Source organism: Silene latifolia, chromosome 1 (assembly GCF_048544455.1).
Source record: "Silene latifolia isolate original U9 population chromosome 1, ASM4854445v1, whole genome shotgun sequence".
In the NCBI taxonomy this organism is placed as follows: domain Eukaryota; kingdom Viridiplantae; phylum Streptophyta; class Magnoliopsida; order Caryophyllales; family Caryophyllaceae; genus Silene; species Silene latifolia.
In genome coordinates, this window is record NC_133526.1 from 175,783,192 (window position 1) to 175,809,586 (window position 26,395).

General features: G+C 40.7%; 1 protein-coding gene across 1 annotated transcript; it reads right to left on the reverse strand.

Moving 5' to 3' along the window:
• Positions 1–990: 990 nt before the first annotated feature.
• Positions 991–2,316, reverse strand: LOC141612128 (uncharacterized). The gene is made up of 2 exons (XM_074430880.1): positions 1,388–2,316; positions 991–1,286 (listed from the first exon to the last, which is right to left on the reverse strand). Exons 1-2 carry the CDS (start codon positions 2,295–2,297, stop codon positions 1,252–1,254), a joined length of 945 nt encoding a protein of 314 aa, XP_074286981.1. The 5' UTR covers positions 2,298–2,316; the 3' UTR covers positions 991–1,251.
• Between the last annotated feature and the right edge of the window lie 24,079 nt (positions 2,317–26,395).

Below are 26,395 nucleotides of genomic sequence, written 5' to 3' on the forward strand. Positions count from 1 at the left end.
TCCTCTACCTCATTCTCGGTTTGTGGCTCTCGAACTTCTTCAAGCTCAAATTTTCTCCCACTCTGTCTCCTAGAAATAAATTCCTTTTCTAGGAAGACAAAGATCACGAGCCACAAACACTTTGTTCTCGTGTTTATTGTAGAAGTAATAGCCACGTGTTTCCCTTGGATATCCTACAAAAAGACATTTGTCGACCTAGGTGCAAGCTTATTGTCGACTTGATCTTAACGTACGCTTCGCAACCCCAAATACGCATGAATGACAAATGAGGGACTCTCCCTGTCCATATCTCATATGGAGTCTTATCGGCCGCTTTAGTCGGGCTTCGATTTAGTGAAAATATGCAGAGACAAGAGGGCAAAACCCCAAAATGAACTAGGAAGCTCGGTTAGACTCATCATTGACCGAACCATATCAAGTAAAGTTCGGTTTCTCCTTTCGACCACACCATTTAATTGCGGTGTGCCGGGAGGAGTCCATTGTGATACTATACCACAATCTTTTAGGTGTGAATCAAATTCAATATTTAGATACTCACCACCACGGTCGGACCGTAGAGTCTTTATCTTTTTATCCAATTGGTTCTCTACTTCCTTTTGAAACTCTTTGAACTTGTCAAAGGCTTCACTTTTGTTCTTCATTAAGTAGACATACCCATATCTACTTAAGTCATCAGTAAAAGTAATGAAGTAGTGAAAACCTCCTCTAGCGGTGATGGTTAATGGTCCACACACATCCGTGTGTATGAGAGCCAAAACCTCACTAGCTCGTGTCCCTTTTCCCGCAAAAGGTGCACGAGTCATCTTGCCTAAAAGGCAAGACTCGCAGGTACCATAAGATTCGAAACCAAATGGTTTGAGCACTTTTGATGAAGCAAGTCTCTTAATGCGTCTTTCGTTTATGTGGCCTAAACGACAATGCCAAAGGTAGGATTCGTTTGGATCACCCTTTTTGAGCTTTTTAGTTTCCATATGATAAACGTCATTAACATCATTTAAAACATAAATGCCTCCAATTGAAATGGCCTTGCCATAAACCACATCATTTAAAGAAAAAGTACAACACTTGTCCTTGATCATAAAACAAAAGCCTTCCGCGTCTAACGCGGAAATGGAGATGATGTTCTTAGTTAAAGTTGGTACAAAATAACACTTATTTAAATACAACTCTAAACCACTAGCTAAAGTGAGCACATAGGTCCCTACGGCAACGGCGGCTACTCTAGCTCCATTGCCCATGCGGAGATCCACATCACCTTTTGCTAGTGCTTGCACGTCCCTTATACCCTGCAAATGGTTACAAAGGTGAGAGCCACATCCGGTATCAAGTACCCAAGTGGAAGTACAAGCATAATTAACGTCTATCACATAGAGAGAGGAAATCATACCAATAGGCGTCACACGCCCTTCCTTGAGATCCTCCAAGTATTTGGGACAACTCCTCCTATAATGCCCCTTCCCATTACAATGGAAACATTCGGCCTCGGAGAGCTTGACACTTTTTGCCTTGGGATTGCCATTCACAACGGCCTTCCCCTTTCCCTTGTCAATTTTCTTTGACGATTTCTTGAATTGGGACTTTTGTTTCCCTTTTCCTTTCTTGACTCCAAGAGACATGTTCTTTAACTTCATGGTTAAAACATCTCCCTTTTCACTCCCACTAGCCTCCATATCCCTCTCCGCTTGGGTGAGGAGTGCATGAATTTCATGGTAACTCTTATCCATACCATTCATGTTGTAGTGCACCCTAAAGTGGGCAAACTTGGTGGGAAGTGAGTGAAGGATACGATCCACCACAAGAGTTTTAGGAATCTTACACCCTAGACGCTCTAGGATGTCAACATATTCGACCATTTGAAGGACATGGGGACCAACCTTTTGGCCCCTCTCAAGCTTAGCTTCAAAGAAGCGTGCCGCCGCATCGTATTGACGGACTTTAGGTGTTTGTGAAAACATAGTGATCATACGAGTGAATATCTCGTAAGCATTTAAAGAAATGCATGATGGCTTGAGCTTTGGCGATATTGACCATATCAACACATTCTTGATATCATTCAACATCCTCACATAGTCATCATAGGCGGTCCGCACCGCCGATGAAGCTCTTGCACCGGGCTCGATAGGAGGAGCATCGGTTAAGTAAGTGAGCACATTGTCGGACAACGCGGCACTTTTGATGTTGGATTCCCATTCAAGAAAGTTACTACCGTCATCTTTTAAAATACATTTGTCCATTACGGACCTTAGCCATGAATCTTTGCCTAGTGAAGTAGTCGATGGAGTTGATGAAGTTGCCATTGCGAATTAAAATGCTACAACAAAAAGGGAAATTAACATTCATTGTTTTAAAATTACTTGTAAAAACATGTTTAGCAAGTTTTAACATTTATATAATGACCTCCCACTTAATTATATAAATGATTCCAAGACCCAAATATTAAACAAAAATGAGCATCGCTTGGGCGAAACATCCCATAATTGCGTAAATTCGGTAAGTCACGTTGACTAATTCTACCTCTAGAACTCTTGGTCGACAAATTTCCTCAAATTTATCTACTAGCCCCGGAACACAAGACCGTCTTATATCCCGTTGAGTCCAACCAATTTTGGCGTGTGATAACCGCTTACCACCCTACTTACCCAAGGTAAAAAGAGAACACCCGCTTGGGCGAGCGTGGCTCTAATGAACAAGAGATTCATAGGTGTTACTAATTGGTAAGGCTAATCTCAATTTTAGTTATGTGAGAGATCTTGTCAATTTAGTCATAAATTCCTTATAAGTGAATTAATTCAGCGAATGTAAATGACGTGAATTGACAACCGCGAAAAAAATAAAATGCATGTGAATGGCGATTTTGGCATGCGCGAAAATAAAACAAGCAAACATGTAAGCATATGAATAAATCCTAGTATGGCCTCCTAGTAATAAACAACTAGTCTATTACATTTCGGAAACCAACTCCTTGGTCCCTTGCCTCTTCATTCCTTAAGTGGCTCTTCCTTGTGGGATTTGGAACACCTTCCAAAAATAGACTCCGTTTCGTTGTAATCCGTCTTTTGGAAACTTAGGTAAAATAACTATTACAAATGAATTACATAGCTATTCCTATTATACATTAATTAATAAAATGAATAAAACTATTAATTAATTACAAACCGACGATACGAGATCGTATTTAATTACAAACAAATCGATATTCCCATTCATTTCGGGTAATAACGATTAAAAATTAACTAGGCCATACTAGGTACAAAAGATAAATACTTTAAATAAATGACAATCATTCATTCAACTTAAATAAATATGCTTAAAATGCTGTAAATATGATGCCAAAATCGCCCTACCTATCATTCATTGGTATCCATCTCGGTTTTGTGGATTTAATCGATTTTTAACATGTAAAAATCAATAATTAACTCTTAAATCTCATTTAAGTCCAAACTAATAGTCCAAACTGTTTTGAACCTCAAAATTAGTCTTCACTAATTTTATGACAAATTATTAGTTTGGTTTGGTGATAATTTGCTAATTAAATCGGAAAAATCATAATATTTAAGTAAAAATCCAAAATAATTGAAAAATTACCCAAACAATTGAAACAAAAATTTTTAGTATTCTGGAACACTCCCAAGAACACCAAAAAGTCATAAAAATTGCCCAAAAATTTCGGATAAATTTTGTGAAGAAAAAGATCGATATTTATCGGTTTTTAACCACTAAAACCAATAAATCATCAAAACAAAGTGAAAACACACATGCAAAATCACTTTTGACATTTAAATAATATTTCTAAATGTACATAAATTTATCATGGGCAGAATCAAAAATTTCGAAATTATGATTAATTAATTGGACTTTTATCGACTTTTTACTCAAAAAATCAATAAACATGCAAAAATTTCGAACCAACCTTCAACCTTTTGCATACAATCAGTAGAAAACATGCATGAAATGCCATAAAAAGGCCATGCACCGAATCAACATTTAACTAATTTTAGTCAATTTTTCACTAAAATGCGACATTTTGACTCGGTTTTCTACCAAAAAACATTAAAATTAGCAAAATTACTTGAAAAATCACCAAAAATTCCACAAACCTTTTGAGATCAGTAGGTATGCATGTCCCAAAAATTTCGTGCCAAAACCTCTTCTAACACAATTTTTGAGTTTTTACTAATTATCTCATAATTCATAAAAATGCTTAAAATCAACATGCAAATTACAAGCCTATGCTCTGATACCACTTGAAAGATCATAGATCCATATTAGACTCTCTAATAAAATAAATTTATCTCATAAATTGATGTTAATGTGATCTATGTAACATGCATGCTAATATAAAAGCATAAAAACAAAGTATAAGGAAAAACAATTTCCTTACATTGATTATAAGGTAAAATGGGCACAAATTAGTTCTCCTTACTAATTTGTTCTTGAGCTAAATATATGTGGATGATCCTCCTTGTATAACCTTCAATTAGAAAGTCTCCTCCAAGTAGCACCCAAGAACAACCCAAATAATATTAATAAGTAAGAACTAGTAACTTATTAATATGTGCCCTTGAAAATAATACTAGTAATATTACTAACTATTCTTAGTAATAATAGTATACTAGAGAGGAATTATTGTAGAGAGAAGGAAGAGCTTTGTTCACATGCAAAGTATGATGAATTGTGTAAGAAGGATGGAGTGAACAAGTGAATAATATATAGAGTGTAGAAATGGGAAAGGAAGTGGCGGGTGGAAGGAGTCTTTAGTGGACAATTTTTTGTTTTATATTTTTATCTTACATCACATGCAAAATGTAGTATAAAACATATATTATGGTAGTATACAAAATAAGGTAAAATGATTATGTAAGTAATCATCCATTACACTTATTTTACACGGTCCACATGACCATATACGGGTCCATGTTGGTTTTTATATTTGTCGCACAAATCCGTGTAATTTTCATTTTAAACATCGTATCATGTTTAATTGCTTCCATAATAAATTCGTCCAATTCACTCCGTAAATATACGTGTACCACTACACATATTATTTACGTACTAATATTAATCACATTAATCAATTAGTACAATTTTAGTAAATTAACAGTTAATTAACTAAAACCCGTTTCCCAAAACTTATTATTTAATTATCGCATAATTAAATAATAACTGCCGCTCCTCGAGTTCGCAACTCGAAATCTCTCTAACAATAATCGACTAACCTCTTAATCTATAAATCAAGGGACTAAATGAATTGTATCTCATACAATTAATTAGTTATCAATTTGGGTTCGTTCCTTTAGGTGTGACCGAAAGGGGTCAGTTGATCACCGCCGTCTCACGACAATAACGTCAAACTCTAGTCAGCCAACCGTTATCGATTTACGTTAATCAACTGACGAGGATCAAATAATTAAATATCTGATGATATTCTATTAATGAGATTTATTATGTTAACGCACTATTGTGGAGGACACTAACTCCAACAGTCGTATCCCAGAATCGATCCAAGAAAGCACGGACCAGGCTAAGGTTAGCCCGCAACTTCCTCTTCACGATATCCCTCCAGACCTGAACCAGAGGACCGAACGCTCCACGCTCGATCATGGCCCTCTCCTCCGCCGACAGCCGCTCGTAGTGCTCCATCGCCGTCGTGTAACCCGAGAACGACCTGATGTTCCCGGCCTCCTATTATGATTTGAAACAAAAGCTATCTTTAGTTTTGAATGAAATTTGAAAGAAAATTTGGACAAAGAATGAAAAGAGGATGGGTATTGAGTTAGTGAATTCCTATTTACCAAGCTCTTCACCGTCCTGTAGGACAGGTGACCCTCTGCAGCCCACACGAGGTGCCTACTCTCCCAGGTCTCAGCCCACACAGGAGCTCCCCTCAGCTGACGACCTCCTCGCCCGACGTTGGCTCGTCTCGGAACCTCCTCCTCCTCGACGGCCTCCTCCTCGTGAAACTCAGCAGCCATCACCGCAGCGGTGAAGGCCTGCTCTAATGCCTCCTCAACAGCAGCGGCGTCTATCTCCATGGGAGCTCTCCCAGAAGTAGAAGCCTCATCACCTGCAACGTTAAAGCAAATTCAGGCCGCGTCACACGACGACAAGCCTTTGTTAAAGAGTTTTCGAGCCTTCAAAGCCCTGAAATCGCTCTTTCCTTGCCATCTTTGGCCACGTTCCCATCAACCCGATCACTCATGTGATAAATTGGGTCAAGTCAAGTCCAGTTCGAAGCCTAGTTCCAGGTTCGAGTCGAAAATTCAGCAGCATTTCGCTATAACGACGATTATGCCCTAGAAAAGTGTCCCGAAAAAGTTGTCACAAACCAAAATTCCGAGATGGTAGGAAGTTTACCCATCATTCAAGGATCCCAAATATCAAATTTCATCGCAAATGGGCAACCCTAAGGCTATTTTCGAAGCAATTTACGGTTTAGCTGTAAAACCGTCTCAAACTTTCACTCAAAGGCTCAACACTTGATGAAAATTCGAAACAAATACATGGTTATGTTACTAACATCACCTACTATCCATTTCTAACATCAATTTGGCAAGGCAAATCCATTTGGGGGAAAAGCCCCAAATTTTCGATCAAAAGGGTCGAAAACCCTAAAGTTCGCGGCTCGAAATTCAACAAATGCAGAAGATTAATGCAAGATTAAGATACATACCTCGATTAGTCATGTTTAAAGCAAGCTTTTGAATCAAACCTTGGCGGAAATGGTGAAGATTTGAGAGAGAAACGAGTGATTTGTGTTTCGAATGCAAATGAAACAATCCCTCTGATTTTCACGTTTTTACGCAGGAAAGCCAAATTGGGGAAAAGACGCAGCAGGCGCTGCGCCTCTTCCAAGAGACGCAGCTCTTGCTGCGCCTCTTCCTTTTGTTCCCTCCATACGGATTTTCAAAAATTCGTTATAAGTTCGTTATTTGTGGGCCCATCTTTGGTGCGCCTCTTCCCCGATGCTATTTTACTCCTTTTGGTCCGTCCGACGATTTTCTTTCGTTCCGACTCGTATTTCCAAGCCAGCAGAAGACTGCTTACTCCTTCCAAGACTCCTTTTGCTTGTCGCAGCGAGCATTTACTCATTTACAAAATTCGACGCATATTCACTATGTCTCCAGCGAGAATAAGCGGACGCACTGTCTCTCTCAAGACGTGAGGATTGACATCTACCGAAGCAGATTTTTTCCCTCCAGCAGTTCCCAGCCGTGTCCTGCTATTCAATATTTTCCCGAAGATTATCCAAAATAGTTTTCCCTCCAGCAGTTCCCAGCCGTGTCCTGCTACTCAATATTTTCCCGAAGATTATCCAAAATAATTTTCCCTCCAGCAGTTCCCAGCCGTGTCCTGCTACTTTCAATATTTCGTGTTTCCCCGCGGAGTTCGACAAGGGTGTCGTTCTCCAGAAGTTCCCAAACCCAAAGCCTTCTTTCTTAGGTTCGTAAACCCGAAATTAGGACTTTTAAACTATAGGATCCCAATCCTTTTTAGGTTCATAAGCCTTCAAATTCCCAAACCGATAGAGTTCCTATACCCAACCTCCGGTTTACCCTTTAAGTTGAACTTACTTTAGGTCTCCTTCCCGTCAATGCTTTCCTTTAGGTTCCCACACCCTAGCACAATCCTTATATATCCTTTAGGTCTTACCCTTAGCTCCCATGCTCAACCTTAGCTCCTACGCAACTCCGAAAGCATCTCGAGGAAGAAGTCTCAGGTATGGTCACTTCTTATGGCTGGCGAGCCTCCTTACGTAGTCTAATGGACTTTAAACGACCCTCCCCGATAGTCGACAGACTCTAAAATGTTCCCGACGACAGGTCCTTGGTTCAGACCCCTTGAGCCGCCTCGCGTCACCATAGTTGTCAGGTTGTAATCTTCGATTGACCTGATGGCTATACTTTGACTTTCGCCTTGTCCAAGCCTCAATAAAAGTGGGGGCTCTGTAGATACCTCATTTCTGCACCTCCCGCAAACCACCCGGTGATGATTGGGCCGCATGTTTCATATGCGGAACGATTTGTGACAGTTCGTAAGATTATCGTCAAGTGATTGCTCAAATATTAAATGTCTACCTCCCGGTTGTCATCTACGTGCCGATACGGTCGTTTTGGCAGTAATTAGAGTACATTCGGAGTCCGGGTCAAAAACCGTCTCCATTTCCTGATAACTGTTAAATCCCGAGTCAGAATGTTCTGGAATGTTCCGGATATTTCTATTCCATATTTCATAAATTTTATCTTTTGGCAAATAATATCCCGTAATATTCATATAAGATATTAAGGAAGTCGAATTATTTCCGTCCTACCATAACTCAAACGCGGAAATCTTCTGCGCCTCTTCCAAGAGACGCAGTGTCAGCTGCGCCTCTTCCCAGGCCCTTTTCTGCATGTTTCACGTATCTTTTTCATATCTTTCCGAGATTCACTTCCAAAGAGTCTCCGAAACCCTAATTCCTTCACGTGATTAGTATAAATAGGAGCCTTCGCTCCTCATATTTCTCACGCGAGTGTCCGCCCTTCTCTTCTCCCTTTGCATTCTAGACTTTGTTCTTACTTATTGGCGCCTACGTGCTTGAACTTTCGACCACGTAAGCTCGGATCTTTCCGGGTACCAGCCTCTCCGTTGCATGACCGACCAATTTGACCAACTACACTTAATCAACTTAATTAATCAATCGTTTTCCTCTTACGAGGGCACTCTCTTTGCATTCGCGTCGAGCATTCACTAATCGATATCTTAGTCCTTCTCGTTTCGTCAACATGTAAGTCTGAGGGTGTATAATCCTTATTTATTTATTGTATTTTACTTTTCGTATCATCAATTGTAAGGTTTACGTCGAAAATACCGTTAAAATCGATTTCTTAAACCCTTTGTTAAAACCTGTTTTGCGGATTTCCAGTAGATAACCATCGAGAAAGGACGCAAAGAATCGCCGCGCCTCTTCGAAGGAGCGCAGATTCGCTGCGCCTCTTCGTGAGGGCCGCATTCTCGCTTCCTTTCTTCTTCGTTTGTCCTCTGTAATTCGTATTCAAATCTTTCTTTTGCTTGTTCGTCTGTTAATTCTTCGTCGTAGTATCATGATAATTCCATATATGTTATAATCATCATTCATTCACATGTTTTAATTGTCATAAATCCGACTTAAATCCCTTATAATCCGTATTTGCGGGTTTTCGTCATTGAATTCAATTCCGGATTGTAGAGATCCAATTTGTTCATATTGGGTTTCTGGAATTCGTCCTTGATATAGTTTAATCTGCCTTTTGTCATGTTCGTCGCATATTCGTCATTCATCCGTTGCATCTAATGTTAGTTAATTGATTTCAATAGATGACTCATTAATATTTTTCACTTCTATCATTATTCCATCATGTAATTAATCTGTTTGCATCCGTCTCATTCATGTTTTACTGTTTTTATGACCTATTCATGTGTTAAATAACCTGTTAATCACTTCCATCCGAGTAAAATAATTGAATACATCATTAAAATCACCAATCGACATTAACGGCTTGCAATTACGGCTTCACAGCCAGAACTGAGCCAAGGAACAGACGCAGTGTCTGCTGCGCCTATTCCAAGGGACGCAGCTCTGCTGCGCCTGTTCCTGGCTGAGTTCTGTCCCTGAACTCCGTTTCTGCTTTGACTTAGTTATTTAGTTTACGTATAATCAACTATTATCCGTAATATCACACTAATTCCTGTTCGTTAATTTTGTTCTTTTATTTCTTTTTCCAAATCATCCGTTTTAAAGGTATTTTCGACATAAATCGCCTATTCCATTGTAATTATTGTAATTTTCATTATTGTAATTTATAATTATTTTATTTCTTTTATTGTTTGTATGTTTCACATGTAATTGAACTTAAATCCTGCTTCGACCCAATTGTATGCTAATTACGTGTCAACCGACTTAGTATTAATTCTCACATGCTAGGATTAAAACTTGGATGTTGCATTGCATGCATGTAGCCGACGATATATCGAGTACGAATAACTTCCCTAATCATTAGTAGAGGCCGCTATCGAGGCGGGCGGGATTAGGTGTTCGATCAAAAGAGCTTCCTAATACGTACCCTCACCCCTTACTCCAGATCTCCGTGAGCACCCGTGTTCATTGGCATCCACGAGAGTCATTCTAGACATAGAATGCTAAGGGTAACGATTGCTTAGTGTTCATGTCACTACTTTGTGTCTTGACATGACATGAAGTATTCGAACGGTTCCAATTTCCCATAAAAATTGGTGGCGACTCCATACAAAATGCAAACGCTTGTTTCGTTTCTCACCAAGCGCCCCCGTGGGCGGCCCACTGTCCACATCTTGGCCATGTTTTGATAGAACCTCGAGCCAAGATACCGGTTCGATTACCTTCCCTACCTCGTGGTATAGACTCGAGTTACAGAGTGACTATTGACGGGACTAAGAACTTATGCCTGTCTTTGATATATTGCCCTTTCTTGTTTGATGATTCTATGAATCATAGAAGGTGAGATGCAAGCCGGCTATGGTTGATAGAGTTTGGATTCCTGGATGTTATGTGATTCACATGATAGTGTAGTATGAGTCGGTCTAGTATTCACATGCTAGGACTATGTGTTGTTATATTGTTGTTCACATGATAAGCACGATTGTCTAGCATCTATATGCTAAGGCATTGTGTGATTCGTATTCATATTCTTATGTTTACATGTTATATTAATTATGACATTTCGTGGCTGGGAGAACTCGGAGTTACTCCCCACTGACTGTGGCTTTCGTATTTGTATAAAATGCGAATGACAGGTAGGTGATGCATATATGGGGTACATGGACGAGCTAGCGAGCAAAGTAACCTTGGAACCTAGATTAACTTTATTATATTGTGACCCTTAAATATTTTTATGTCACATACATTTTAGGGACATATGTCTCCCTCTTTACATTTGGTTGTATAATTTGCTATTCGCGACTTTAGCGATGGTTATGTTATGAAACTTCTAGTTAGACCTTGTATGTTTGACACCTTCCAATTTGGATATCTTTATAACAGGTTCAGGTTTTAAAAATTACAGGTTTTTACCCAAATGAACCTATTACAAACATATCCATGCAGTTTTATTCTAGAATTACGTGTTCACTTTTCCGCAATAAATGAGGGTGTCACAGAGTGCCTTAAAAAAAGATTTTGTTTTGAAAATGAGTTGAAAATATGTTAATTAAAACATGTTGATTGATGAATTGAGTTGGTGAAATGGGTCGGTCGAATGCACGGCGACGGTACCAAACAAAATGTGTAAGGCTTGTGTTTACGATCGGTAGGTCATAAACACGTGTCGATTTTGTGACTTAGGAAGTCGAGTCTAGAAGTTTAAGAGAGAGGTGAGGGGGCGGACGCTCGCGTAAGAACTATGGTGTGCGAAGTTTGGTATTTATAGAGAAATATGGGGTGATAGGTCGGTTGAGTTTTCTTAGAGGCTAAGCAGACACCCCATTGAGGCGCGAGCTATCTAGTGACAGAAAGGGGTGTACTGTCCCTTTCAGAAATTTGGATTTTCCATTTGTTCTAACCAATGTTTTGTTGGTTGTGATTTGTGGTATTTGATGGTTTCTTAGCCGTGTAAGCTTGATCTTGGATGATATTTGGGGTAGGTATTTTGTGCCCTTGACTCGGGTTTGACCCGTGTGAGTCGGGATTTGAATTTCGAGTCGGTTTTTGGTCCGGTGTCAGTTTAGACTCTAAATATGGTCATTTTAATGGAAATGACATGATAAAGACATTCATAGCATTATTTTTGACATTCGAGATTTGGGTTGACTCGGGTTGACTTGAGTTGCGGGTTTCTGAGTCGGTTTTGGGTCCGAAGACAGTTTTTACTCTAAATAGTGTTATTTTAATTCAAATAAAGTTAGAAAACTTTTGAAATCATTTTTTATATCCGATTAGTGCATTAAACCGTCTCATGTATAGCCAATCCACGCACGCATATCAAAAACACGTTATAGTCCGATCATCATCGGGTGTTTTTAGAAGGTGCAGATATTGGGTATCTACAGATCCCCCACTTTGACTGAGTCTTGGATGGGGCGAAAGTCAAAGTATAGCCTCCAGGTTAATCTAATATTATAACATGAAGACCATTGCGACGTCGAGGCGACTCAAAAGGGTTTGAGCCAAGGACCTGCCGTCGGGAAGGGCGACGTCGAGGTGACTCTGGGATTCGAGTCAAGGACCTGCTGTTGAGAACATTTTAAAGTCTGTCGACTTTCGATTCGGGGTCGTTTAAAGTCCATTAGACTACGTATAAAGGCTCGCCAGCCATAAGAAGGAATCATACCTGAGGAATCTTCGGGATATGTCCTTGAACTGTTTCTTGTTTGCGCGCAAAGGCTCGCCAGTCATGCTGAAGATGCGTTTCGAGGCTCGCCATCTATAGGAAGGAGTCATACCTAAGGGATCTTCGGGATATGTCCTTGAATTGTTTGCGCGCAAAGGCTCCTCGGCCGTGTTGAATGTGATGCGTTTTAAGGCTCGCTAGCCATATGAAGGATTCATACCTGAGGCATTTTCGGGATATATCCTTGAATCATTTGCGCGCAAAGGCTCGCCAGCTCTGTTGAAGGTGGCGCGTTTTGAGGCTCGCCAGCCATAAAAAGGAGTCATACCTGAGGCATCTTCGAGATATGTTCTTGAATTACTTCTTGTCCGTGCAAAGGCTCGCCAGCCCTGTTGAAGGTGGCGCATTTTGAGGCTCGCCAGCTATAAAAAGGAGTCATACCTGAGGCATCTTCGGGATATGTCCTTGAATTACTTCTTGTGCGTACAAAGGCTCGCCAGCCTTGTTGAATGTGCGTTGTGAGGCTTGCCAGCCATCGATGGTCGGATGATTGAGTATGGGAAATAGCCTGAAACATCGAGCTTATTCCAAGATATTTTGTGGTAATGACTTCCAACCAGGTTGACGTTGATAGGTTCGGCTAGGGAGCAACGAACTCCAACTTGCTGGGGTCCTAAATGAACTCCGTGGGGATAAATCATTTAAGCAAGGCTCTTTGAAAAGACATATAGGGAGAGCATTACGTCGGGATTATGAACGATGTTGCAAGGATCTTTGAAAGACCTGTGTGACTTCCATTTGAAAATCGGCACTCGCTGGGGAGTTAGAAACTTCTCAGGACTCGTTGGGGATATGAGTTGTTGCTCGTTGGGAGGTAGCGTATGCAATGTAATCGACGGGGTTAAAGCCCTTGGACTTGATAGGTCGGTGTTTGTTGGGAAGAACCCAGTACTCAGTTGGAGTGAGTTTGTCTTCTCAAGATTATCTGCATGGTTAGTGACCACACAAATCTGCAGTCGCATAGACAAGCACGTTGAATGCAAGCATATAAGCACGTAAGCACATAAGCATGTGAGCAGTTAGCATATAAGCAACTAACATATAAGCAACTAGCACATAAGCATATAAGCACGTAAGCACATAAGTATGTGAGCAGTTTGCATATAAGCAACTAGCATGTAATATCTCACGCGAAGGGAGATAGAAGTTTTGAAAGTTGTGAAGCTTAAAGGCGAGTCTTGTTACTCGTAGATCTGTGAGTTGATAGATTGGAGACACGTGACCGTTGCGATATAGACTCACATAGACGCATACTGACAGACTGACATACAGGATGTCGTGAACGTGATGCAAATTCAGTGTCGACACGAAGCAAGGGTGACTTTGACAGACTTTGTTTATGTAAGTGCAACTCCTTGCCAAGAAGGGGCGACAACGCGTATCAAATCCCTGAGGTAGAAGGTCTGGTCGGCTGGGGAACATGAATTGATTATCTTCTCAAGACATCTTTGCCCTTGTTTGCTTGTTCGAGATCCCTTCTCGAGGTATGATGATTCAAAGAGCGGAACCAAGACTTTGTCGTCGTCCGAACCGAGCATTAGGCTATGGGCTGTTTTATTTTGGACTCTAGTTGAGACTCAAAAGATGTTTGAGGATAAAGGATGGGTGGCGTCTCGAAAGAGAAGCCCCCAGAGTGAGGAGATGGGAATTTTGTAAAACAAGGAATGGGCGACATCTTAAGGAAGAAGCCCCAGTAAAGAGGTATATTAATTTTTTTGCAGCTAAGTGGGCTGCTTTTGAGGATTGATGTTAATGGTTAAGATTGAAATGGGTATGCGGTTGTGTCCTTGTTGGGGGACTGCCTACGTATTCGCGTGTTTGCAAAAACAAACCAGCTCGTAGTTCGGAATTGGTTATTGAGGATTGAAAATTGGAAATGTTGTGAAAAGAGTATGCGGTTGTGCCCTTGTAATAGGACTGCCTACGTATTTGCGTGTTTACGAAATCAAACCAGATCGTAGTTCTGCGTGTGTGGATAATTGACTTTAAGTTGTATGGTTGTGTCCTTGAAGGACTGCCTACGTATTCACGTGAAGTGAAATCAAACCAGATCGTAGTTCTGAATGTGTGTTGATAATTGATTTTGAGGTGTATAGTTGTGTCCTTGAAGGACTGCCTACGTATTCACGTGAAGTGAAATCAAACCAGATCGTAGTTCTGAATGTGTGCCTAAGCGAGTTGTTAGGACCTTAAAGTGTGAGGGTCACGACAGTAAAAGCCATTTGGTGACTCGAAGATTGATTTGAGAGAACTTCTCCTTGATCATGAATCGAAGAGGTGTAATTTGTGAAAATGTTCCTTATCATGTGAGCACACTAAAAAGTGGACCCTAAGGGTAGACTAGGTATGTCTCGTTCTTGGTAGCAAAGCATTCGAGGACTCCGTATCTGGGTCAGGGTGAAAATGGCTTCGACATTATGGAATGTGGAGCTTGGTAATAACAGGTTCGTTTGTCAGATAAAAATCTGGAGTTGAGGGTCACAACGGTAAATTCCGTATGGTGACTCGAAAGTTGATTGGAGAGAATTACCTCTTGATCTTAAATCGAAGAGGCATAGTTTGTGAAAATGTTTCTTGTTAAATGAGCACACTAAAAAGTGGACTCTAAGAAGAAATGTGTATGTCCCGTTCCAGGGAGCAATATTTTTTTTTGAGGTCTCTGTATCTAGGTCAGGGTGAAAATGGCTTCGACATTATGGAATGTGGAGCTTGGTAATAATTGGTTTGTTTGACAGATAAAAATCTGGAGCTTGTTTAAGTGCAAAAGTTGATAAGACGGTTAAAATGCATGAATGCGCATCCAAAAGCTTAACCTAACATGTGAGAATTTCCTAAGTCAGTTTGTTTATCCATGTACCAAGAAATTGGTGCCAAAGTTGGATTTAGATTGATTTGCATGTGAATACGGAAATTAAACATCCATTTACTAAATTAGGATTATGATGCTTAACACGGTCCATTTATTTGATAAAGTGTGTCAAATGACAAACTGTAAAAACATAAGCTTGTCAATCTGATCCGTCATGTATTCGGGTTAACCGTAATCGGGATCATCCTAAACAAGTACCAAAATGAGACAGAACCGTGCCAGGCAGCCCCATAGGGGCGCGAGCCTATTGGCGAGGGAAAGGGCTCTGCCCAGGTTTGAAATGTAGAAAGCAGACGGCCTCTTGGGGCGCGATTCAGACGACGACCCAGGAGGCGTCTCATGGTTGTTAAAAAGGTTGTTTAAAACCGGTTTTTGTGATTAATGATTTGCAAGTATGATTTGCATGACTCGGAATAATTACTATTATGTTAGTAATATTCGTTGTCGGATTTGCAAGTTTGAAAAGCATAGTAAAATGTGTAAAAGGAAAATATTTGATTTAAACAATTATGTTAAGTTCATTTCTTTGTAATTAGTCAAGCTAATCATCGTACTCGGATTAAACTGACATGGTATAAAGAACGAAGGATGATTATGAATTATGACTAATATATTTTCAAATGTAAACAAATGAGAAAAATGGTAAATAAAATAAAAGGGGGTTAAAATACCCTTTAATCTGTAATTAACCAATAATATCATCGAGTCACGGAATAAACCATCATGGTATAAAGAACCAAGGATGATTTTTGTAATGGTCAAAACTTGTTTATCATAAAAATGAATTAAAATGGTAAATAAATGAAAATAATTTCCTTTAAAATGTAATTAACCAATTAATTTCACCGAGTCACGGATTAAACCGTCATGGTATATGGAACCAAGGGTGATTATAATTTATGGCTAAAAGTTTGTCATAAAAATGATTTGAAATATTTGAAATGGTAAAAACCGATTGCAAATGAAAAATGAAATAAAGAGGAAAGACCAGAACAAACACGGCTGGATTAAGGCCTGAGAAGGCATTGAGGCGCGAGCCTCCCTGCTATACAAACAGCCCCTGTCTCAAGCCAAAATCCAGTTTTGGCTCGTCTAACCTATATTTGAATCGTGTTATGCATTGTTCATGCTTATAAACTTATAAAAACAGTAGACACGAAAAAAATAAGATATTTACACCTTCAAACTTACGTATTTTGATGTTTGCGACGTAGACGACTTTAGAGACGGTTTTCTCGTAGCGACTACTCACGATCAAGAAATTTTAAAAAGTGCCTTAAAAAGGATTTTGATTTGAAAATGAGTTGAAAATATGTTAATTAAAACATGTTGATTGATGAATTGAATGGGTCGGTCGAATGCACGGCGACGGTACCAAACAAAATGTGTAAGCCTTGTGTTTACGATCGGTAGGTCGTAAACACGTGTCGATTTTGTGACTTAGGAAGTCGAGTCTAGAAGTTTAAGAGAGAGGTGAGGGGCGGACGCCCGCGTAAGAATTGTGGTGTGTGAAGGTTGGTATTTATAGAGAAATGTGGGGTGGTAGGTCGGTTAAGTTTGCTTAGAGGCTAAGCAGACACCCCATTGAGTCGCGAGCTACCTAGTGACTGAAAGGGGTGTACTGTCCCTTTCATAAATTTGGATTTTCCATTTGTTCTAACCAATGTTTTGTTGGTCGTGATTTGTGGTATTTGATGGTTGCTTATCCGTTTAAGCTTGATCTTGGGTGATATTTGGGGTAGGTATTTTGTGCCCTTGACTCGAGTTTTACCCGTGTGAGTCGAGATTTGAATTTAAAGTCGGTTTTTGGCCCGATGTCGGTTTAGACTCTAAATAAGGTCATTTTAATGGAAATGACATGATAAAGACATTCATGGCATTATTTTTGACATTCGAGATTTGGTTTGACTCGGGTTGACTCGAGTTGAGGGTTTTTGAGTCGGTTTTGGGTCCGAAGACGGTTTTAACTCTAAATAGAGTTATTTTAATGCAAATAAAGTTAGAAAACTTTTGAAATCATTTTTCATATCCGAGTAGTGCATTAAACCGTCTCATGTATAGCCAAGCCACGCACGCATATCAAAAATACGTTATAGTCTGACCATCATCGGGTGGTTTTTGGAAGGTGCAGATACTGGGTATCTACACCTAGATAGCCAAAATATAAGATATGTAAACAAATCATATCTTATTATTTCTTTCCTTAAAATCTTTAGGAAATAATAGAGAATAACCAAAAGATAATTTTATCAATTATTCTCCTATTATCTTTTCTTTAAATCTTAAGATATGATGAGATGTTCCATAACAAAAATATCCTCATCATATATAACCATATCAAGTTAAATATAAAAGATATGTTAAGATAATTCTAGAGAATAAAATCTTAACAATAAACAACTTTTATCCTTAAGTTACACGAAACCAACACGGCTCATATGCCTTGTTTTTCGTGAAAACTGTAACATCCCCTCATACCAAGGTGCCTTACCAGGACCACCCTACCATGAAAGTGTGTTACCATCTCGGTTGCCCGAGGTTAGTACATATCAAAAGCGTCTGAACTGAGCACATTTATTAAAGTACTGTAAAGTATAAAGTTTACAACATCCAAATCCAAATACTGATTCAACAAAATACAATTCCAATGTCTTACAATAAAAGAAATCAAACTAAGACTCATACGGTGATGCTATAACTGGTGATGACAACACTCCCATGACTGTCCCCAAGCTCACACTAGCAATACCTGTCAAGCCTGCTCACCATCCCCGAATGGATCACCGCAGATTCCACAAACAACGGGGTCAGTATTACTCAAATAATAAGACAAACAAACGAAGTAATCAACTGATCATCTCCAATTCCAATCTTTCGTTCTCACACAGTAACCGACTACACACCGAAGTGTGTAGCCCTGCCAGATTACCCATCGCAACTGGTAATCCTCGCCGCCAGTGGGTGACCGCAGCCGATCCCACCTAGTCCAGCTCCTCAACGAGCGACAAACAATCCCTGTCCCTTAATGTGCACATCCCCTCCCGTGGCGGGTTCCACGAAGGGCGAACTAGGGTGTGAAGCCACTCCCGCAAGTGACTCCACCACAATCACCATCACACGACATCACAACCGTCACAACACCCTCACACTAACATCGTCACGACAATCTCCATACTCCGATGATCAACAGATAACAATAATCACACAACAAACATGTCTTATCAAAGAACAGTAAACTAAGTAGGGAAACCCTACCTTAGCAATCAACAGTGGAATGAACTCGAACAATCAGAAAGGCTCCTCTACGAAGTCTTCTCCTATACCATAATCACATAACACAATTACACATTGCACAACCCCCATATTCCCAATTCCGTAAATGTACACAGTAACCCCAACGAATACGAATAACATAGAGATAGAACTTACCAACAGTAGAATGAGGAATTATACGCAAGAACTCCGAAGATTACACACACAACAATGCTTTGGGATGATTAGGAAGTGATTAGGAAGAGATTAGGGTTAACGTAGAAATGATGAAGTTTGAAATGATGTTTAGAAACTGACGCGGGATATAAAAATAATCTTAAACATTCCCTAATCAAACCGTCAAAATAACACTCGCCAGACCGAATACTCGGTCGAGTAAAGTTATACTCGGCCGAGTATCCTCTACTCGGTCGAGTATTCACTATACTCGGCCGAGTATTCATAGGCAGAACCAAAACAACCCACAACCACAGCACTACTCGGCCGAGTAGGCTCTACTCGGTCGAGTAGTCACCAAAGAAAATCCGTAGTATTACAGTCTTCCCCCCTTAAAAAGAACTTCGTCCCGAAGTTCACACTCCACTCTAAAACAAGGCACAACACAACGCAACAAGACTATACTAACCACATGTAACAACACCAAAGAACTACACAAGTCACCACAAAATTTACTACCCCGACTCAAAGCAAAACTACAAAACAAGACAAAACACGACCGGGACCATCTCCCACCCCCCTAAAAAGACAACGGTTACATCCCCGTAACCAAACATACCTGATCAAAAAGGTTAGGAAAACGTTCTCGCATAGCTTCCTCGGGTTCCCATGTGGCTTCCTCCACATTATGATTAGACCAAAGGACCTTGAGTAATACCGTCTCACTATTCCGGGTCTTACGAACCTTGCGATCAAGAATCTCCTTAGGAATCTCGGCGTAGGACAAGGATTCATCAAGCTCGATGTTCTCCATTTCAAGGATATGCGACGGATCACTCACATACTTCCGAAGTTGAGATACATGAAAAACATTGTGTACCCTATCCAAAGATGGTGGTAACGCTAACCTGTAAGCTACCTCGCCAACACGGTCCAAAATCTCATAAGGACCTATAAACTTTTGGCTTAGCTTACCCTTTTTCCCAAACCTCATAACACCTCGCATAGGTGACACTTTCAAAAGGACCTTGTCACCTACCGCAAATTCAATGTCCCTGCGGTGTAAATCGGCATAGCTCTTCTGACGATCTTGAGCTGCTCTCATCTTTTTCCGAATTAATTGGACTTGCTCAACCATCTCTTGTACCAGCTATGGCCCTAAAACCACTGTCTCAGAACTATCATCCCAACAAATTGGACTTCGGCATTTCCGGCCATACAAAGCTTCAAAAGGTGCCATCCCGATGCTTGTATGATAACTGTTATTGTATGAAAACTCGATCAGATCAAGCCTATCTTCCCAACTGCCCCCAAACTCCATAACACATGCCCTCAACATGTCCTCTAAGGTCTTGATGGTCCGTTCTGTCTGACCATCGGTTGTCGGATGAAAGGTTGTACTCATCTTCAAAGTTGTACCCATCAACTCTTGCAGTTCTTGCCAAAACTTGGATATGAACCTCGCATCACGATCAGAAACGATATCTTTAGGTATACCATGTAACCGAACCACATGCCTCCTGTAACCCAATGCCAGCTACATCTTAGACCAAGTATCTTTCATGGGAACGAAATGGGCTGACTTGGTTAACCGATCAACAATCACCCAAATCATGTTGTTACCTTGCTGTGACCTAGGCAACCTCACAATGAAGTCCATGGAGATCGACTCCCACTTCCACTCGGGTACTTCCAAAAACTGTATCTTACCTTGTGGTCTCCTTTGTTCACCCTTAACCCTTTGACAGGTCAAACATCTGGCTACAAACTCAGCTACATCTCTCTTCATGTTTGGCCACCAAAAAGTCTTCTTAAGGTCTTTGTAAAGCTTGTCACCACCCGGGTGAACTGAATAGGGAGTGCAATGAGCCTCCGTCAAGATCACTCTCCGCAACTCTGCATCCTCAGGAACACACCATCTCCCATCAAAATGAACACTCCCATCTGTATGGATAGAAAACCTAGAAACCGTTCCACTCTCTACCCTTGACTTCCACTCCTGAATCTTAGGATCAAGCTCTTGCTTACTCTTGATGTTCTCATACAACTCTGGCTCGATCGTCAAATCCCCGATGGTATCCCCCTTTGGTATCATAAAGATCCCCATCCTAGATCTCATCCCTCAACTTCAGCAAGGACATAGCTGTACATAGCGAATGAACGCTCTTCCTACTCAGTGCATCTGCAACAACATTAGCCTTACCCTCGTGATAGATGATCTCCATATCATAATCTCCGATCAGCTCCATCCACCGTCTCTGTCGCATGTTAAGCTCCTTCTGAGTGTAGATATATTTTAAACTCTTATGATCAGAGAACACCTTAAAAGTTTCTCCATAAAGGTAGTGCCTCCAAATCTTAAGAGCGAAAACAACTGCACCCAGCTCCAGGTCATGAGTAGGGTAGTTCTCCTCATATTGCTTGGTGCCTGCCTCAAGCATAAGCTATGACTTTCCCTTCCTGCATCAAAACACAACTAAGACCATTCTTTGAAGCATCGGTATATACCTCAAAGTTCTCACATCCCTCTGGCAAGGCTAGGATAGGGGTTGTGGTCAAGCGTTCCTTTAAGGTCTGAAACGCCGTCTCACAACTCTCATCCCAAACAAACCTAACTTCCTTCCTCATCAAAGATGTCATAGGCCGCGCTATGGTAGAGAAATATTTCACGAATCTCCTGTAGTAGCCAGCAAGGCCAAAGAAACTCCGAATCTCAGCAACATTCTTCGGCGATTCCCACTTGGTTACGGCCTCAATCTTACTAGGATCCACAGATACTCCCTTCTTAGATATCACATGGCCTAGAAAAGCCACCTCCTCTAACCAGAACTCGCACTTAGATAGCTTGGCATAAAGCTGATTCTCTCTCAAGGTCTGCAAGACTATCCTCAAGTGCTCCTCATGCTCTTCCTTAGTCTTAGAATAGACTAAGATATCGTCGATGAAAACAACCACAAACCTATCCAAGAACGGTGTAAAGATCCGATTCATCAAATCCATAAAAGATGCTGGTGCATTGGTCAACCCAAAAGTCATCACCACGTACTCGTAATGACCATATCGAGATCGGAACGCTGTCTTAGGAATATCCTCATCTGCTATCCTCAGCTGGTGATATCCCGACCTCGGATCAATCTTGGAAAACACACCTGCTCCACTTAGCTGATCAAACAAATCATCAATCCTAGGCAACGGATACTTGTTCTTCACTGTGACACGATTGAGCTCTCTATAATCAATGCACAGTCTCATACTCCCATCTTTCTTCTTTACAAAAAGAACTGGAGCTCTCCACGGTGACACATTAGGCCTGATGTAACCCTTGCCTAGCAACTCATGTATCTTCTTTTTCAACTCTGCCAACTCTTTAGGTGCCATACGGTAAGGTGCTTTAGATATAGGACCCGTTCCCGGCTTAAGCTCCACGCTGAAATCAACATCCCTCTTGGGAGGCAAACTCGGTATCTCCTCAGGAAAAACATCTTCAAACTCTCTCACCACAGATATCTCAGAAGCTGCCGGCGGCTCTACTCGGTGGTCTCTCACATGACAGAGAATCAAGGGACACTTCTTCCTCAAACATGACTTTAAAGTCATCACAGCTATGAACCTACACTTAGGCTTTACCACAAACCCTCTATAGGACACCCTAACACCCTTGGGACCCTTTAAGGACACCCTCTTTTGCCGACAATCTATCCTGGCATCATACTTACCCAACCAATCCATCCCGACAATCACCTCGAACCCATCCATAGGAAACTCTAACAGGTCTACTGGTAAATCTACCCCTCCAACTACCATGGATACTCCCTTATACAACTTGAGACACGACACAGACTCCCCTGAAGGTATGAACACATCATCTTTTACAACCTCAAACCTTCCCAAACCCATAGACACAGCATGACTCTTAGACATAAAAGAGTGTGTAGCCCATGAATCAAACAAAACAAAGGACGGTACGTTATGAACAAGAAAGGTACCGGTAACTACATGAGCATCATCCTGTGCTTCCTGCTTGTCCATCATGAAAAGCTTCCCACTGTTTTTCTGTCCTCCACCTTGAACTGAAGCATTGGAGGTACTTGGCTTGGCTGCCGAATCCTGGGTGGTGTTGTTGTTCTGGCGCTGATATGATCCACCACCACTGCGGTTGTAACCGCCCTGGTTGCCCTGTCCACCTCTGTTGCCCCATGAACCTCCCGGTCGGTTACTAGCAAAACTCTGAGTCGGCCCCTGAGAAAAATTCCCTGACCGAGCTCCTGAACCAGTGCCGGGCTTGTAGCTCGTGCATTCCCGTCTTTTGTGGCCTATCCCACCACAGTTAAAGCATGTAAGGTTAGAGTTGTCACTCACACTCCGACCTCCATTCTTTCCCCAGCCACGAGATCCTCCCGAGAAACCAGCTCCACCAGAAAAAGCCTTAGCATGGTTGAAGTTCCCCTTCTTGTTGGCCGACTGACTGTTGCTTCCACTGTCAGCCTTCCTCTTTTCCGCAGCAGTCCTCTCATCGATCTCTCTTGAGAGATCTACCATTCTCTCAGCTTGACCCGCTCTCAGATACACTTCCTTGAGGTCAGTAACAACCCTGGCTGGCATACGACTCACGATCTTAGAAGATAAACCCCTCTCAAAACGGAGAGCCAAACCTCTCTATCCTAGCTGCATGTCCTCAACATAACGAGATAGCTCCAGGAACCGATGATAGTAGTCAGTGACTGTCATCTCATCAGCCATGGTGAAGGAATCAAAGTCGGATCTCATCTTGTGTCGGATATGCTCCGGCACAAACTGCTCCCTCATAGCACTCTTCAACCCAGACCAAGGAATAGCTCCTTCAGCCTGGTAAAAAACTCTAGCATCTTCCTTGACGTTTTGTCACCAAACTGCAGCTTCACCTCTTAGGTAGTACACTACCTGCTCGACGATCATGTCTTCGGGGCACTTAACCATTTCCATGAGAGCTTCGATCTCACGGTGCCACTTCTTGAGTAGCTTTGGTTCACCAACCCCATCATATGTGGGAGGGTTGAAACGAGCAATGATGATGCTGAGCTAAGTAGCATCCATCGACTTCTCATTCCCCTTTCCCACATTTTTGAGAGCTTTAAGGAGAGCCTCTTGTTGCTCAATCATGCGAGCAACCTCATCAAGAGTCATCTCAGAAGCCTGGCTCTGCGCGGGAGTTCTTTTGGGCGGCATTTTTGAGCTGACAAGAAACAAGCAAACGTAAACACAAAAGCCTACGGCTCAAAATGTAACAACCTTCTGCCAAAAGAACACTCGGCCGAGTCTACAACCATGCTCGGTCGAGTAACGATTACTCGGTCGAGTATCCTAGATACTCGGTCGAGTATTCGACTCCAGAAGCAAACGTCAAAAACACAGAAACAACACTCGGTCGAGTAAAACAACACTCGGCCGAGTAGTCACTACTCGGTCTAGTATACTTACTTACTCGGTCGAGTTATCACATACAGTAGCCACTGCTACTCACTGCCAAACACTACTCGGTCGAGTGCTTGGTTACTCGGCCGAGTGCTCCCTACTCGGTCGAGTACCTGCCCTGCTCGGCCGAGTCACACAATAGACGGGTATACAGTATAAAGTTCTCTATCATGCTCATTATTCCCGCAGCAAACACATAACATCAATGACTTAAATGCCACGTTATAATCATACCAACATACAATTCATGCATATTCTAATTCCAACATAACAAACATTCACAAACCCGTCACCTCCACCATTCCTCCAATCACCACATTTACAAATTTCAACACATACCTTTTCAATTATCAACTATTACCAACATGCATCTTCACATACATGTTCACATACATGTACATACAAAACCTAACTCTCATCACACTTCCCCATGTTACCGGCTCGAGTTCATAAGGGGTTTTCTTAAGGATAGGTCTTATCATAGCACGATTATGGATATAACATGAAGTACTAATAGCTTCAGCCCAAAAGTTACGAGGTAAACCACTACATAAGATCATTGTACGAGCCATATCTTCTAGTGTTCTATTCATACGTTCAACGACACCGTTTTATTGAGGAGTTCTTGGTGCAGAAAAGTTATGTCCTACGCCATTAACTCTACAATATTCTATAAAGGCTTGATTATCAAACTCAGTGCCATGATCAGTATGAATAGACACAAGGTTAGTCTTATATTTATTTTGAACAAGTTTCATAAGACAATCAAATTCATCAAAAGTCTCATCTTTTGAATGAAGAAAGATAGGCCATACATACCTTGAGTAGTCGTCTACGAGGACAAAGACATACCTGGATCCTCCTTTACTTCTTACCTTCATAGGACCGCAAACGTCCATGTGTACCAATTCCAACGCTTGATTTATGCTTACCACTCTTTTAATTTTGAACGATGATCTCACATGTTTACACCTAGCACACGTGTCACACATCTTTTCTTGGTCGAACTTGATTTTAGGTAGTCCTTCAACCAAGTCCCAAGTCTTGAGTTTGTTCAAGGTTAGTAAGCTAATGTGACCAAAACATTTGTGCCATAGACAAGGATCATCAAGTGTAACTTTCATGCATGTAAAAGAGTTAGTAGGCACAGCATTTAAATCTACCATATACACGTTCCTTTTTCTATGTCCTTCAAGAATAACATTGCGTGTACCTTCAATTATAATGCGGTAACCATCAGTATGAAAAACAACCTTTTTACCTTTGTCGCATAGTTGGGATATGCTAAGCAGATTATGCTTGAGACCATCCACTAAATAAACATCACTGATTCCGTGTGACCTAGAAATTCCAACTTTGTCCACACCAATCACTTTACCCTTCTTGTTGTCCCCGAATGTCACCTTTCCTCCGTTGAAAGGTTTGAGTGAAAGAAACAAATTCTTATCTCCAGTCATGTGTCTTGTGTTGGAGTATGTGCCCACAACAATAATGCTATCACGTTAATGAAACTCATAATAAGAATAAGTAAGGGGATGATTCATTTTATAAGTCAACTGATCAACATTAATCGGTAATGATTGACTGACTAGAGTTTGACATTACTGTCGTTTTAGCGATGGTGATCAGTTGATCCCTTAAGGTCACTCCTAAAGGACGATTCCCTCAGTTGTAAAGTTAATCGATTGTATGACGATACAGATTGATTAAATCCTTAAATTGAATAAATTGATATTCATAAGAGAGAATATTATATATTATTGTAATTTGATTAAATAAGATTCAATTTAGTAATTAATATGTTATATTACTAAAATTGATTAATGTTTATGAAACATTTGAGATAAGAAAAATTAGTTAGCTATAATTACAAAATGTTGTAGATTATATTAACTAGACTTGATGTGACCCATTTTATATACATGTAATTGTGAATTACTTGTTAATTTGTTATTTGTAATTTATTTAATACATAATGATATTTAATTAGTTAAATATGCATTATTATGCCCAATGACATATTACATGTCTCACATATATTACAAATGACAAATTACAAAGATAAAATGGAGGTCCATTTTAAGTGGCAAAAAAAATCGGTTGATTTTAAGGGGTTAGTGGGTGATTATTTTATACTAATTGGAATATGATGATGACACCTACTACTAACCCTTACACACCTAGCTTTTCTTGTGAAGAAGAAAAGCAAAATTGGTAAGAAAAATTGGACTACCCATGCTTCAAAAACCGGTGCCCCCTTTCCATT

What these genes read in the sequence shown, in the direction of transcription:
- LOC141612128 (XM_074430880.1), bottom strand. Translation starts at nt 2,297, where the DNA reads ATGGCAACTTCATCAACTCCATCGACTACTTCACTAGGCAAAGATTCA. An exon ending in AGGGCGTGTGACGCCTATTG is followed by an intron (nt 1,287 to 1,387) that starts GTATGATTTCCT and finishes AACCATTTGCAG; the next exon opens with GGTATAAGGGACGTGCAAGC.